The sequence below is a fragment of the Gymnodraco acuticeps genome, unplaced genomic scaffold (assembly GCF_902827175.1).
Source record: "Gymnodraco acuticeps unplaced genomic scaffold, fGymAcu1.1, whole genome shotgun sequence".
In the NCBI taxonomy this organism is placed as follows: Eukaryota; Metazoa; Chordata; class Actinopteri; order Perciformes; family Bathydraconidae; genus Gymnodraco; species Gymnodraco acuticeps.
The window spans coordinates 2699720-2713209 of record NW_022991219.1 but is presented as its reverse complement, the minus strand read 5'-3'; the positions used below and the strand labels follow the sequence as shown (position 1 = coordinate 2713209).

The 13490-nt window shown below is 42.1% G+C and overlaps 1 protein-coding gene across 1 annotated transcript; it reads left to right on the top strand.

Annotated features, from left to right (window-relative positions):
* The first annotated feature begins 2136 nt into the window (after positions 1 to 2136).
* On the top strand, positions 2137 to 13053 carry sirt7 (sirtuin 7). The gene is made up of 10 exons (XM_034239084.1): positions 2137 to 2313; positions 2444 to 2581; positions 3085 to 3189; positions 3268 to 3338; positions 9535 to 9607; positions 9687 to 9785; positions 10226 to 10462; positions 10620 to 10700; positions 10794 to 10900; positions 11054 to 13053. The coding sequence occupies exons 1-10, from the start codon at positions 2209 to 2211 to the stop codon at positions 11265 to 11267; spliced, it is 1230 nt and encodes a 409-aa protein (XP_034094975.1). The 5' UTR covers positions 2137 to 2208; the 3' UTR covers positions 11268 to 13053.
* The last annotated feature ends 437 nt before the right edge of the window (positions 13054 to 13490 follow it).

Sequence of the window (13490 nt, the reverse complement as noted above, 5' to 3'; positions counted from 1 at the left end):
CACAGACAGGAAGAAGGGGGAAGGGGTCGTCACAACATGTTCTTTTGTTTTGTTTTATTGTTCTGTCTTTTTATTTATTTAAGTATTCCAGTAATGTATGTTGCATGTTTTAATTTGATTGTATGTACTTGTTTAAATGAAATTTGTTTTAGGTTCACTTGTAAAAATCTGTCCAGGGACAACAGATGAAAAATAGCCTCTTGGTTAACTCTGGCACATTTACAGGAATGTTAATTAATGTGCACTGTCCCTGTTAAACAAATGAATAAATAAATAAAAATAAGTGTATGCTCCTCATTTAGGTGATAATTCTTTATCTACAAAGTTTTGGTATCTTAAATACTGTTTCATAGCAAACAAAACAATGAAAGAGATGTTAAAGGAATTCAGGTTCATGAGATAAAGAAAAAGGCTAACTTTCAGTCTTTCATCCACTTTGAACAGCTTCTGCTGCTTTGTCCTAAAGCAAAATATGAATAGCAATTATTTTTACCAAAGTGTTATTTTCTAATCTTGTAATGTTTTTCACATTCCAAGCAATCCTAGTACTCAAGATGACATACTGTAATTAGGCAAAGCTTGTTGCTTAAAGTAAACTTGAACAATGCTAGTTATAGACTATATTTAATTTCCTGTTGACATATTTTGCCTGCAACTGTAAATAAATTAAGTTTATATAAGTATACCTACTTATCTGTTGAATTTTTATTTGCAACACAAAATTATAATACATTTGAGAAGTAAAGACTTTATTCTTCCTTAATTAGCTGTCCATACTTACCCGATTTGATGAGTCTAGGTCTAGTGGCTTCAGATCAGGACCTGGTCTAATGTGGTCTACATGTAAAAAAAAAAAAGCACTGAAATCTCCCTTGTTTGTATTTTCACAAATAGAATAAAGGTTTCACAAATCTCAAACTGTGTTATAAAGAATTTTTAGACCCTCTGGGATAATCCAGTCCAGATTTGACGAGTCTAGGAAAAATGGTTTTAGATCAGGACCTGGTCTAATGTGGTCTACATGTAAAAAAAAGCACTGAAATCTCCCTTTTTGTATTTTCCACAAATAGAATAAAGGTTTCACAAATCTCAAACTGTGTTATAAAGAATCTTTAGGCCCTCTGGGATAATCCAGTCCAGATTTGATGAGTGTAGGTCTAGTGGTTTCAGATCAGGACCTGGTCTAATGTGGTCTACATGTGAAAAAGCACTGAAATCTCACTTTTTGTATTTTCACAAATAGAATAAAGGTTTCACAAATCTCAAACTGGGTTATTTAGACTCTCTGGGATAATCCAGTCCAAATAAATCGGCTATGCAGCGATTTAAGAGGTTCAAACACGGAGGATTGTTCGCTCAGCGCTGTAAATTAAATGTCCCTTAACTTTCGCCTTAACTGCCGAATCGGATGCTCTGAATCGGAAGCCAACTTCAGCGTCGTCTTTAACGAAGGGGTATCTCGTCTTGCACTTTATGTAGCTCTTTTATTTTATCTTGCACTTTATATATCATAGCTGCCTGCTACATTGTTGCCATGTGGTAAATGCTTGTATGCTGCTCATACTCTTTCTGCATATCATGTATTTATTTTTGCCATGTATATAAATGTCATGATCATAAATGTATGTGACGGGACTACGGATGGAAATTAGCTCAAAGCTAAAATCCGGCTCATTTATATTTGAAAGCATTATTTTGTTTAAAGTGTTCTGTCCCGGTTCAAATAAACGATTAAATGAAATAAAATAAGAACATTGCTTGCTATATCACAGAAATGTAGCACAATCAAGCACTTAGTATCTACGAACTCAACACAAATTAAATATCAAAATGATGCACACGTACTTTATGTAGTGTAAGAAAGACTCACCCCGCCCCCAACAACATCAATCCTGATTGTGGACTAAATGGGGTGTAATTTGATTTACAAAATGTTATGTATTCTGTAAGATTACTGGCCAAATAATACCCTGTACCATATTTTAAGACTTAAAAACACTTAGAACAAATGTGGAATTTTTGCTTTTCAAAAAATAGTGCTTGGGCCATAGACTGTAAAGGCTTGGGTTTACCCCCCAACACAGCCCCCGGGCAGCAGAGGGCGCTGCTGGCAGTTTGCCCCCTCTAAACGGATAACATCCGGCCAGCTGGTATGTGGTCGCTGTGCGCTGTGTTTTTGAATAGACAGCTCAGCTGATTTAAAACGGGATGGAAGAGGAGGCAGACACCGGTGTTCCCTCGCGGGTCGAGAGGAAGGCTTTGCAAAAGGCAAAAATACTTCAAAGAGAAACTGAAAGGAAGATTTTCAGACTGGTAAGAAACATTTAGAGCCTTTTCCTGCAGCGGCTGTACCGAACTAGATGGCTAAAGCAGCGTTTATTATCTCTGTGCATGCAGTTGGTGTGAGTCTGACCAGGTTTCTCTGTCTTTCTGTGGCCTGAAGGTGGGAAAAGTCCTGAAGAAACCTGAGAGTGGGCGGTCCGAGGAAGAGGCTGCTGTGTTACTGCTACACAGAGGAACTGTAGAGGAGCTCTGCAAGAGACAAGTCCGCAGAAATGTGCTGAAGAGGAAACAGGAGGAGGTGAGACTGTCAGGCCCAGCAAGTGTTAGCTTTCAAGCTAACTGGCTAGGTGATATGTTACCTGTAGCTAATGGGTTATAATCAGTGAAGGAACCAAGACTGGTTTACCTTGACAAAATGGTAACTTTCCCAGGTCTAGTTCATAAAAAAAGAAAACTGTGGGTCCCCAGGTTTTCCCCACAAAACGAAAATGATTAACGAACCCATTTATTTATACAATGATAAAGGATAACAAAGGGTTCCCTCGAATGCAAATTATATACAGGGCCCACCTTTTCAATGCATATCAATCCTGTTTTAGGACTAAGAGTCTTGGGAAGTTGCATCTTGCAAATAAAGTCATTTTTGATTCCATATGTGTTTGGGTTTGGTATGAGCAAAGACAGTAAAGGGCACATGTCTTTATCAAAATATCTGAGCGAGTTTGCACGAAAGAATGCTTGATTTAACAGATGTTTGTGTTTGTTATCCTAAAAGATCTTGTTTTACTGTACTACGTGCAGGTGTTTGATGAGGCTGATGAGCTGAGGAGTAAAGTGAGACGGCTCGCTGTGGCAGTGAAGCAAGCAAAGCACCTGGTGGTATACACTGGAGCCGGCATCAGTACGGTATGCTAATCTCAGCGTCTTTTATTTGACTTTACCCTTTTGAAACTTATCCGGCACTGACAATGTATTTTATTTCAGGCCGCTTCGATCCCAGACTACAGGGGGCCTAATGGAGTGTGGACACTGCTGCAGAAAGGACGGTCAATCAGGTGAGATACAGTGGGGCAAAAAAGTATTTAGTCAGCCACCAATTGTGCAAGTTCTCCCACTTAAAAAGATGAGGCCTGTAATTTTCATCCTAGGTATATCTCAACTATGAGAGACAAAATAAAAATTAAAAATAAAAATCCAGAAAATCACAGTCTGATTTTTAAAGAATTTCTTTGCAAATTATGGTGGAAAATAAGTATTTGGTCAATAACAAAAGTTAATCTCAATACTTTGTTATATACCCTTTGTTGGCAATGACAGAGGTCAAACGTTTTCTGTAAGTCTTCACACTGTTGCTGGTATTTTGGCCCATTCCTCCATGCAGATCTCCTCTAGAGCAGTGATGTTTTGGGGCTGTCGCTGGGCAACACGGACTTTCAACTCCCTCCAAAGATTTTCTATGGGGTTGAGACTGGCTAGGCCACTCCAGGACCTTGAAATGCTTCTTACGAAGCCACTCCTTCGTTGCCCGGGCGGTGTGTTTGGGATCATTGTCATGCTGAAAGACCCAGCCACGTTTCATCTTCAATGCCCTTGCTGATGGAAGGAGGTTGTCACTCAAAATATCACGATACATGGCCCCATTCATTCTTTCCTTTACACGGATCAGTCGTCCTGGTCCCTTTGCAGAAAAAACAGCCCCAAAGCATGATGTTTCCACCCCCATGTTTCACAGTAGGTATGGTGTTCTTTAGATGCAACTCAGCATTCTTTCTCCTCCAAACACGTCTAGTTGAGTTTTTACCAAAAAGTTCTATTTTGGTTTCATCTGACCATATGCCATTCTCCCAATCCTCTTCTGGATCATCTAAATGCTCTCTAGCAAACTTCAGACGGGCCTGGACATGTACTGGCTTAAGCAGGGGGACACGTCTGGCACTGCAGGATTTGAGTCCCTGGCAGCGTAGTGTGTTACTGATGGTAGCCTTTGATACTTTGGTCCCAGCTCTCTGCAGGTCATTGACTAGGTCCCCCCCGTGTGGTTCTGGGATTTTTGCTCACCGTTCTTGTGATCATTTTGACCCCACGGGGTGAGATCTTGCGTGGAGCCCCAGATCGAGGGAGATTATCAGTGGTCTTGTATGTCTTCCATTTTCTAATAATTGCTCCCACATTACATTTAGCTGACGCTTTTATCCAAAGCGACTTACAATAAGTGCGTTCGACCAACAAAATACAAACTTGAGGAAAACAGAATCATATAAGTACATCAGGCTTCATAGAGCAAAAACATTTCAAGTGCTACTCAACTGGCTTTAGATAAGCCAGCCCTTTATTAGTATATAAGTGCTTTGTTAATAGTTCTATCGCTCGAAGTGGAGTCGAAAGAGATGAGTTTTCAGTCTGCGCCGGAAGGTGTGTAAGCTATCTGCTGTCCTGATGTCAATGGGGAGCTCATTCCACCATTTTGGAGCCAGGATAGAAAACCCACGTGTTTTTGCTGATGGGAACTTGGGTCCCCTTCGCAGCGAGGGTGCAGCGAGCCGTTTGGTTGATGCAGAGCGGAGTGCACGTGCTGGGGTGTACGGTTTAACCATGTCCTGGATGTAGGAAGGGCCAGATCCATTCGCAGCATGGTACGCAAGTACCATTGTCTTGAAGTGGATTCTAGCAGTTATCGGAAGCCAGTGAAGGGAGCGGAGGAGCGGTGTGGGAGAATTTAGGAAGGTTGAAGACCAGGCGAGGAGCTGCATTCTGGATGAGCTGCAGAGGTCGGATGGCACATGCAGGTAGACAAGCCAGGAGGGAGTTGCAGTAGTCTAGGCGTGAGATGACGAGAGCCTGGACCAGAACCTGCGTCGCTTTCTGGGTCAGCTGGGGACGCATCCTCCTGATGTTGTAAAGCGTGTATCTGCAGCAGCGATGTTTGTAGTGAAGGACAGGTTGTTATCTAGGGTCACACCCAGATTCCTTGCAGTCTGAGTCGGGGAAACAACAGAGGTGCCAATGTTGATTGTCAGGTCAAGAGTGGGACAATCTTTTCCCGGAAGGAAAAGCAGTTCAGTCTTGTCAAGGTTGAGCTTGAGGTGATGATCAGACATCCACTGAGAGATGTCAGCTAGACAAGCAGAGATGCGTGCGACGACCTGGGTCTCTGAGCGGGGAAAGGACAGAATTAATTGGGTGTCGTCAGCGTAGCAATGGTATGAAAAACCATGCGGGCTAATGACTGATCCGAGCGAGTTTGTGTACAAGGAGAAGAGGAGGGGACCAAGAACAGAGCCCTGAGGGACCCCTGTAGTTAATTGACAAGGGTCGGACTCGGACCCTCTCCAAGTAACCCTGTAGGTGCGGTCTTTGAGGTATGAGGTGAGGAGGGAAAGTGCAGAGCCTGAAACTCCAAGTTCTTGGAGAGTGCGAAGGAGGATCTGATGATTCACCGTGTCGAATGCAGCAGACAGGTCCAAAAGGATGATGACAGAGGAGAGGGAGGCTGCTTTAGCAGTGTGCAGTTCCTCAGTGACAGCAAGGAGGGCAGTTTCTGTGGAGTGACCTGCCTTGAAACCAGACTGGTGCGGATCCAGAAGGTTGTTCTGATGGAGATAACAGGAGAGTTGTTTAAAGACAGCGCGTTCAAGTGTTTTAGACAGGAACGGGAGGAGAGAGAGACAGGCCTGTAGTTTATAACATCAGACGGGTTGAGAGTGGGTTTCTTTAGGAGAGGGTTTACTCTTGCCTCCTTGAGACTGTTTGGAAAGTGACCAGAAGTTAGAGAAGTGTTGATGAAATGGGTGAGAAACGGTAGAATATCAGGAGCGATAGTCTGAAGGAGGTTTGAAGAGATAGGGTCCAGAGGACAGGTGGTAGGGCGGGCAGAGGTAATGAGAGTAAGAACCTCACTTGGAGAGAGAGGGGAAAAGGAGGTCAGTGTGTGGGTGAAAGGAGGGTCTGGTGACCCAGCGGTGAGTAGAGGTGAGTCAGAAAAAGAAGAGCGAATATCAACCTTTTTTTCAAAGTGGGTAACAAAGTCGCTTGACAGAAGTGAGGAGGGGGAAGGGGCTTTGGGGGGGTCCAGGAGGGAGGAGAAGATGGAAAATAGTTTTTTGGGATTGGAATAGGAAGATTGGATCTTATCTTGAAAGAAAGTGCTTTTTGCCTGAGAGATCGAAGCAGAGAAAGAGGAGAGGAGAGCCTGATAGGTTAGGAGGTCGTCACAGTGTTTGGATTTCCACCATTTCCGCTCTGCTGCCCGAAGGACGGTTCTATTACGGTGTGTCCACACAGCAGCTTTGACCAAATCTTGAAAATCCTGGAGCTGGGCGTGTCTGACAGCTTGGGGATTTCGCGACCAACAACCAATCACATGAATATCACATGAATATCCCGCCCCCGACATACAAAGCAAAAATACCCGGTTCTTCTACACTATTGTCAAATAGGAAGGGCTATGATGAACATTTATTTTTTTAACATTTTGAACATTTATGAGATTAAGGTCTATGGTGCTATTTTATGCTACATTCCATGCTGTCTAATTATACTGTCTATGCTTGCTAGCAACGAAGTACACTAGCAACGAAGTAAACTGGATATAAAATCCCCAAACAAGCGAAAACCTACCAGTTTCACCCACTGCCTCTGCCACCTCCCTCCATGCCTGGTTCCTCCGGTTTGTATCCCGGTAAGTAAATAGGGACTGGTCATAAAGAACCGGGTGATTTGCTACCGCAATAACTAAGTTCTCCTCCATTTTTGTGGAATATAGAATGAACTGCGGTCTGGCTCTCCCAGCTTGCACGCGGTTTGATTGGCTAGCGCTTGAACTGTCAGATTTGCATAAACGGATCTGATTGGCTGTCGCTTCCAGCTCAGCCTCAAAAGTTGAACATTGTTCAACTTTGGAATCCTGAACATCCTGAAAATCCTGGAAATCTTCGCCTCGCCCCCCCACAATGCAGTTCGTCGACAAGCGAGGGAAAGTGACGTCATCCCCATTCAAAGTCAATGGGCGGAGACGCGCTGGAAGCGGTGGACAAATCGCCAAAAGCTGCTGTGTGAAGCTGCTGTTAGCACGCAGTGCATCATTTAGCCAGGGAGCAGGAGGGGACTGACGAGCCTGCCGAGATGTGAGAGGACAGAGAGAGTCCAGAGTGGATGAGAGAGTAGAGAGGAGAGTTTCTGCAGCAGAGTTTGGAGGTAGTAGTTGGAACGAGTCCGAGGAAGGGAGGGCTGAGAGTACCGATGAGGCAAAGGTAGAGGGGGAGAGGGAACGAAGGTTACGGCGGACAGGTGCAGGATGAGAAGAGATTAGTTTGTTATGTTTGGAAAGGGGTAGAGAGAATGAAATGAAGAAGTGATCGGATGTGTGGAGCGGGTTTACAGAGAGGTTAGAAGTAGTGCAGTTCCTTGAGAATATGAGATCAAGGACATTGCCAGCTTTATGAGTTGGTGGGGACGGAGACAGTGAGAAAGCAAAGGCGGTTAACAGAGATGTTAGTTCGTCTATCTTCCCTGTCTGGAGGTTGAAGTCTCCGAGAAGTACAGCGGAAGGACCAGTTTCAGGGATGTGTGAGAGGAGATGATCTAATTCCTCCAAGAAGTCCCCCAAGGCGCCTGGTGGACGGTAGAGAACAACAATGGTTAATTGTATAGGATGGGTTACTGTGACGGCATGGAATTCAAAGGTGGAAGGAGTGAAGTTAGGTAGCTTGAAGAGGGAAAAGCTCAATTTGGGAGAGAGCAGGAGACCAGTGCCACCTCCTCTGCCAGTGGGTCTGGGTGTATGGGAGAAGGAATATGCTGTGGAGAGAGCTGCTGGGGTGGATGTGTTGGATGGAGTAATCCACATCTCAGTGAGAGCAAGGAAATCCAGAGACTGCAGGGAAGCGTAACCAGAGATGAAGTCAGCCTTAGGAACAGCTGACTGGCAGTTCCACAGGCCGCCTGAAACTAGATGTTGGATCTCAGTGGAGCATGTGGGATAGACGAGAGCAGGCCGGTTATATCGATTACGAGATACACGGGGCCAGTGATAATTGCGAGAAGACACATGAACAGGAATGGAGAAAATACACATGATTATAGCATGAGGGGCTAAACAACCAAATAAAATAACACCAGCGATACTTTAGCTCAATCAAAGTAGGATTTGCCTCTCTCGTGACTCCAATGTCTTTGTCAGTCTTAGCCTGTCTGACGCTCCAGGAAAGTGCTACCTAAAATGGACACCTGATTGCTGAGTTCTCACAGCTGTGGGGCCACGTCTCTTTAATTAGTTAACTCTCTGCAGCTGGTGGCCCTCAAAAGGAAATCTAGACTGGCTCCCTCCTGACTTGTTATTGTATTTTAAGTGGCCCAATGGTTTTACAATTACATTAAACCCTAAGTTATAAAGTTATGAGTTTAACCCTTAATACAGTTACACCTACTCAATAAAGCTCTTATTCTACAAATGTTTAAATCAAAGTTAACCCTAGCAGTCAGTAAGTTCAGTTTTAAGGTTTCAGCCAAGTTTCTGCCTGACAGATACTGTAGCGGTTTTGAGATTTAAAATCACAATTTCTGTCAGATCAACTACAGAGCAATGATACAGAGTACACACACTGAAACAGAGAAGTCTAAAAACAGAATGTTACTCACACAATTCTAGAAGTCTCCAGTTGCTTTCCTGTCAAAATCGAGTTGCACACAGTTGATTTCTTCACACCAAGCTGCTTACCTATTGCAGATTCAGTCTTCCCAGCCTGGTGCAGGTCTACAATTTTGTTTCTGGTGTCCTTTGACAGCTCTTTGGTCTTGGCCATAGTGGAGTTTGGAGTGTGACTGTTTGAGGTTGTGGACAGGTGTCTTTTATACTGATAACGAGTTCAAACAGGTGCCATTAATACAGTTAACGAGTGGAGGACAGAGGAGGCTCTTAAAGAAGAAGTTACAGGTCTGTGAGAGCCAGAAATCTTGTTTGTTTGTAGGTGACCAAATACTTATTTTACCGAGGAATTTACCAATGAATTCATTAAAAATCCTACAATGTGATTTCCTGGATTCTTTCCCCCCATTCTGTCTCTCATAGTTGAAGTGTACCTAGGATGAAAATTACAGGCCTGTCATCTTTTTAAGTGGGAGAACTTGCACAATTGGTGGCTGACTAAATACTTTTTTGCCCCACTGTATGTAGCATATCAGTGTACACTGATATGCTGTTTTTTCTTTTGAGGTGAATTGGACTGATTTGATTGTTTTTTGATTCTCTTACAGTTCGTCTGACCTGAGTAAAGCTGAGCCGACCCTCACACACATGTGCGTTAGGATGCTACATAAGGAAAAGCTGGTATGTTAGACTCAGATAAACAACTTATTTCACAAATCATTTTGTTATGCATGCTTGGTATTTACACTGTTTTCTTTAGTTACAGCATGTTGTTTCTCAAAACTGTGACGGGCTTCATTTGCGTAGCGGGCTACCCAGACATGCCCTGTCTGAGCTTCATGGAAACATGTTTATTGAGGTGAGACCCACTCATTGTGAGTATTCCTTTTTTTAGTCTCTTACTCACACACACAGCCTCTTATTATTCTTTCTAATCAGTTCTAAATGCAACATTCACACCACCTGAAAAGATATGGTCCAGATATTTTTGAACAGAATTTGCAGCGCTGCCTCCAAAAGCTAACAAAACTTGAAAAGACCAAGCCTTATAAAGTCTAATGGGGCGGTTTGGCACAGTGGGCTAGAGTGTTGATCATCAGATCAAGGGGCGTTGAGGAAAACCAGTTTGAAACCTGCCGTTGTGTCCTAATTTTCTCCTGTGGGTATTGTCCACAGTAATAACTGTTTCATGTCTAAAATGTGTAATTGTAAAGTGCTTTGTGTGTCTTGAAAAGCTCTTTAATAAAAATGTAATTTATTATCATTATGAATCTATTTCTGATCCTCTGTTGGACCTAGGTGTGTACATCCTGTAGCCCAGTCAAGGAGTATGTGCGTTTATTTGACGTGACGGAGCGAACATCGCTGCACCGCCACATGACAGGCCGCAGGTGCAGCCACTGTGGAAGTGAACTCAGGGACACCATAGTGCATTTTGGGGAGCGAGGAACCCTGGAGCAGCCTCTCAACTGGAAGGGAGCAGCAGAGGCTGCAGAGACGGCCGATGTTATCCTCTGCTTAGGCACCAGTCTGAAGGTAAGGTTCAATAAAGAAGTTTGCATTTGGTGATCTGAAAAGGTTGTTTCGTTGCTATTTCTTAGTCTTGTTTTAATCCGGTTATTATTAACATCATGGAAGTGCATTCACTTGTAGCATCCTTCATTCTGTGGCACCCTGTTTCTTGCTCTTCAAGGTGCTGAAGAAATACGCTTGTCTGTGGTGCATGAACAAACCAGCAAGCAAAAGGCCAAAACTATACATTGTCAACCTCCAGGTACAATTTAGTTTTTACATTTCAGGTCATAAGGATGTAAATTAACGTTTGGCTTCTCTGATACTGATTATGTGGCTCTGCTTTTTGACCCAGTGGACACCAAAAGATGATCTTGCTGCACTGAAAATTAATGGCAAGTGTGATGATGTCATGAGGCTCCTGATGGATGAACTGAACATCCAGGTGCCAGGGTACGACAGGTAAGGATCTTCAAAGGGTTTGACTAATTTTAAATGCATTATTCCGGCTTTACCATACTTACATTTTTGAATATTTCCACTATATACACAGAAATAGAAAGATAAGTCCAACTTTTTAACCCAAACTTGGTTTTTCTCATGTTGTCTCATCAGGGCGAAGGACCCCGTCTTCAGTCTAGCTGTACCTCTGCGGCAGGAAGAGGTGGACAGCCATACTCGTGAGGTCATCGCTCGTCTTGATGTGCAGGAGGACTGCGTACCTGACTCTGGAGAACAGGCAGAAGAAGCCACAGCTGTTCAGGGCGGCTGGTTCGGTCGAGGCTATGGCAAGGGAAGGAGGAAGAAGAAGAAGAAAAAAGATGGATGATCAAGCAGTCTTTTAAAGAAGCATACGATGTAGTGAAGTATGCCAAGTGATCAATCCCAAAGAGGGATTACGTTTCATACCCATACTGAGGAGAAGTTGGTCTAGTTCAGTCCTTTTTGCTGAGTTGGTTTCTAGCCACAGGCGATGTGTGTGTGTGCGTCAAGGGAAACTTAAGATTGAGTATTTGCCATTCGAAAATGGCACTTTGCACCATACATTTATTATTTTATACCAAATACAGAGTAAAAGTAGCTTGAGTTTATGCAACATAATGTAGATTTGGTATTTTGGCCATTTGGAGTGCAATGCAACAAGTGTGACAGTTGTGAGATTTTAATGAAAATATAAAAAAGGTCCAAAGAGAGTTTTGAAACCACTACTGCAGCATTAGGAATTATGTGTACGAGTATGTCAAACACTTTAATGACAATGTTTTCACATCCTTTGAAGCCAACTGCTGTAGGGCTGAACGATTAATTGATTTTAAATCAAAATTGCGATTTTAAATTATGCAATTATCAAATTGCAAAGCCTGTGATTTTTTTTATTTAAAAAAAAAGAAAGTTGTTTACCAGTCATTGTTAACCAATCAGAAGTGGCCCATGATAGTAGGCCAAGTATTTTTGAAATACTTTTCCAAATGGCTTCCAATGGAGCTTTAGATGGTTTGGTGAAACAAACCATCTGAGTCAGGTTAGTAATGCTCCATCACATGTTTTACATCTATTACAGGGTGAATCTTAAACTGAAGCTTGACTTTAAAGCAACCCAACGGAAGTTTAGTTCTTTCACTCGTAGCTCGGGGTGCTAGAGACGAGAGCACGTTGATACGACGTTCCTAGCCGGAGATATGGCCGCATTTTACAATAAACTTCCGTTGGGTCGCTTAAAAACAAATATCGCAAATCGCAATATCTGTCGCAATTCGATTACTTCCCTAAACTGGTGGTGAATTATCCTGTTTTTTGTGCAGTATCATTCATCAACCTTACTGTAATATGTGTTTACCAAGTTGTTTGGTTTGAGCACAAGCTAGACGTAAATCATGAGTAAAGGTACCTTTCAGTGTTTATAAGTGGAAAATTCCAATACAACATCAGTAGCGTTCAAATGGCCAATTATTGATTGCGGTGCTGCAACAGCTTTTACTGAGAAGAGATTTATAAGGTTTTCTACATGTATCACTTGAGTAAAATATATTTTTTTCTAGTATTTTTCAGATGTTTAAAGTGCATTGTTGAATTTATTTTTTGTAATGAGTTTGTTTTAACGGTATTTTTGTTAACTTAAACTATTTCCTGTTCTAACAGTCACCTCTCATTCTGCTGTCATTCATCCTCAGGTTTGCAGCTACTACTGCACCCGGTTGAAGATGTAGAAATTGCCTATGTTTACATTTTTATGCAGACAAAATGTTAGATTTTTGTTAAATGTATACCTTTGATTACCTGTTAGTTTGTATCATGTCAAGTTTTTGTTTACTTGAGTCATTGTAAACATCCAAATATGTATCTCTATTAATTTGTCTCAGGGAGATCCAGTAGTAATTATGTCATCCTGTACAGTTTAGTGTCAGAGATTATTAAAGACTGGCCTTAACACAATTGATAATGATTGATTAATTAATATCTACACTTGGTCTTTAGATCTGACTTGGCAGTACTGTAGCTTATCCTTGACCTTTATTATCTTATTTGTGCAAGTTGATGATTTTGCCTGTTTGTTTTTTGTATTAACTTATTTAATAAAACATTTTCTGTTTATCCCTTAAATGGAAAACCTAACTCTTATCTAAATCTATTCAGCATAATACACTGTCAAATGAAAATATTATGCCTTTGTGTTAAGGATGACTGACTGTAATGAGTAAGTGGTGGAAGAAGTATGAAACAGTTGAAGAAGCAGGACCCCCTCTCTTTATAATACTCTATCACCAATGAATTTATGTGTTCAAGATTCCCCAGCACGCAACATAAATGATTTAACCAACACTTTTTTGAGTATTATCAGCTAAATGCACTGGAAAGTCCTCTTGCAGAGCAATTGACTTGAGTCCTTTTTTATTATTATTAACAGGTCAACATGTCTTAAAACAATTGTGTGTTTTGTTTGTAGGTTGTGGATTTGAAAAGATAACCATAACTCGTTTTCCTTTCGGAGCAAATGAAAGCAACACTTGTGGAAAAGTACAGTGGCTGAGTACTTAGTCACATTCCTCTGCTG

Bases quoted from the DNA above. Each gene is read 5' to 3' on its own strand.
- sirt7 (XM_034239084.1), top strand. From the start codon at position 2,209: ATGGAAGAGGAGGCAGACACCGGTGTTCCCTCGCGGGTCGAGAGGAAG. The intron at 2,314-2,443 runs GTAAGAAACATT...TGTGGCCTGAAG, and splicing joins AAAGGAAGATTTTCAGACTG to GTGGGAAAAGTCCTGAAGAA. The intron at 9,608-9,686 runs GTATGTTAGACT...TGTTTTCTTTAG, and splicing joins TGCTACATAAGGAAAAGCTG to TTACAGCATGTTGTTTCTCA.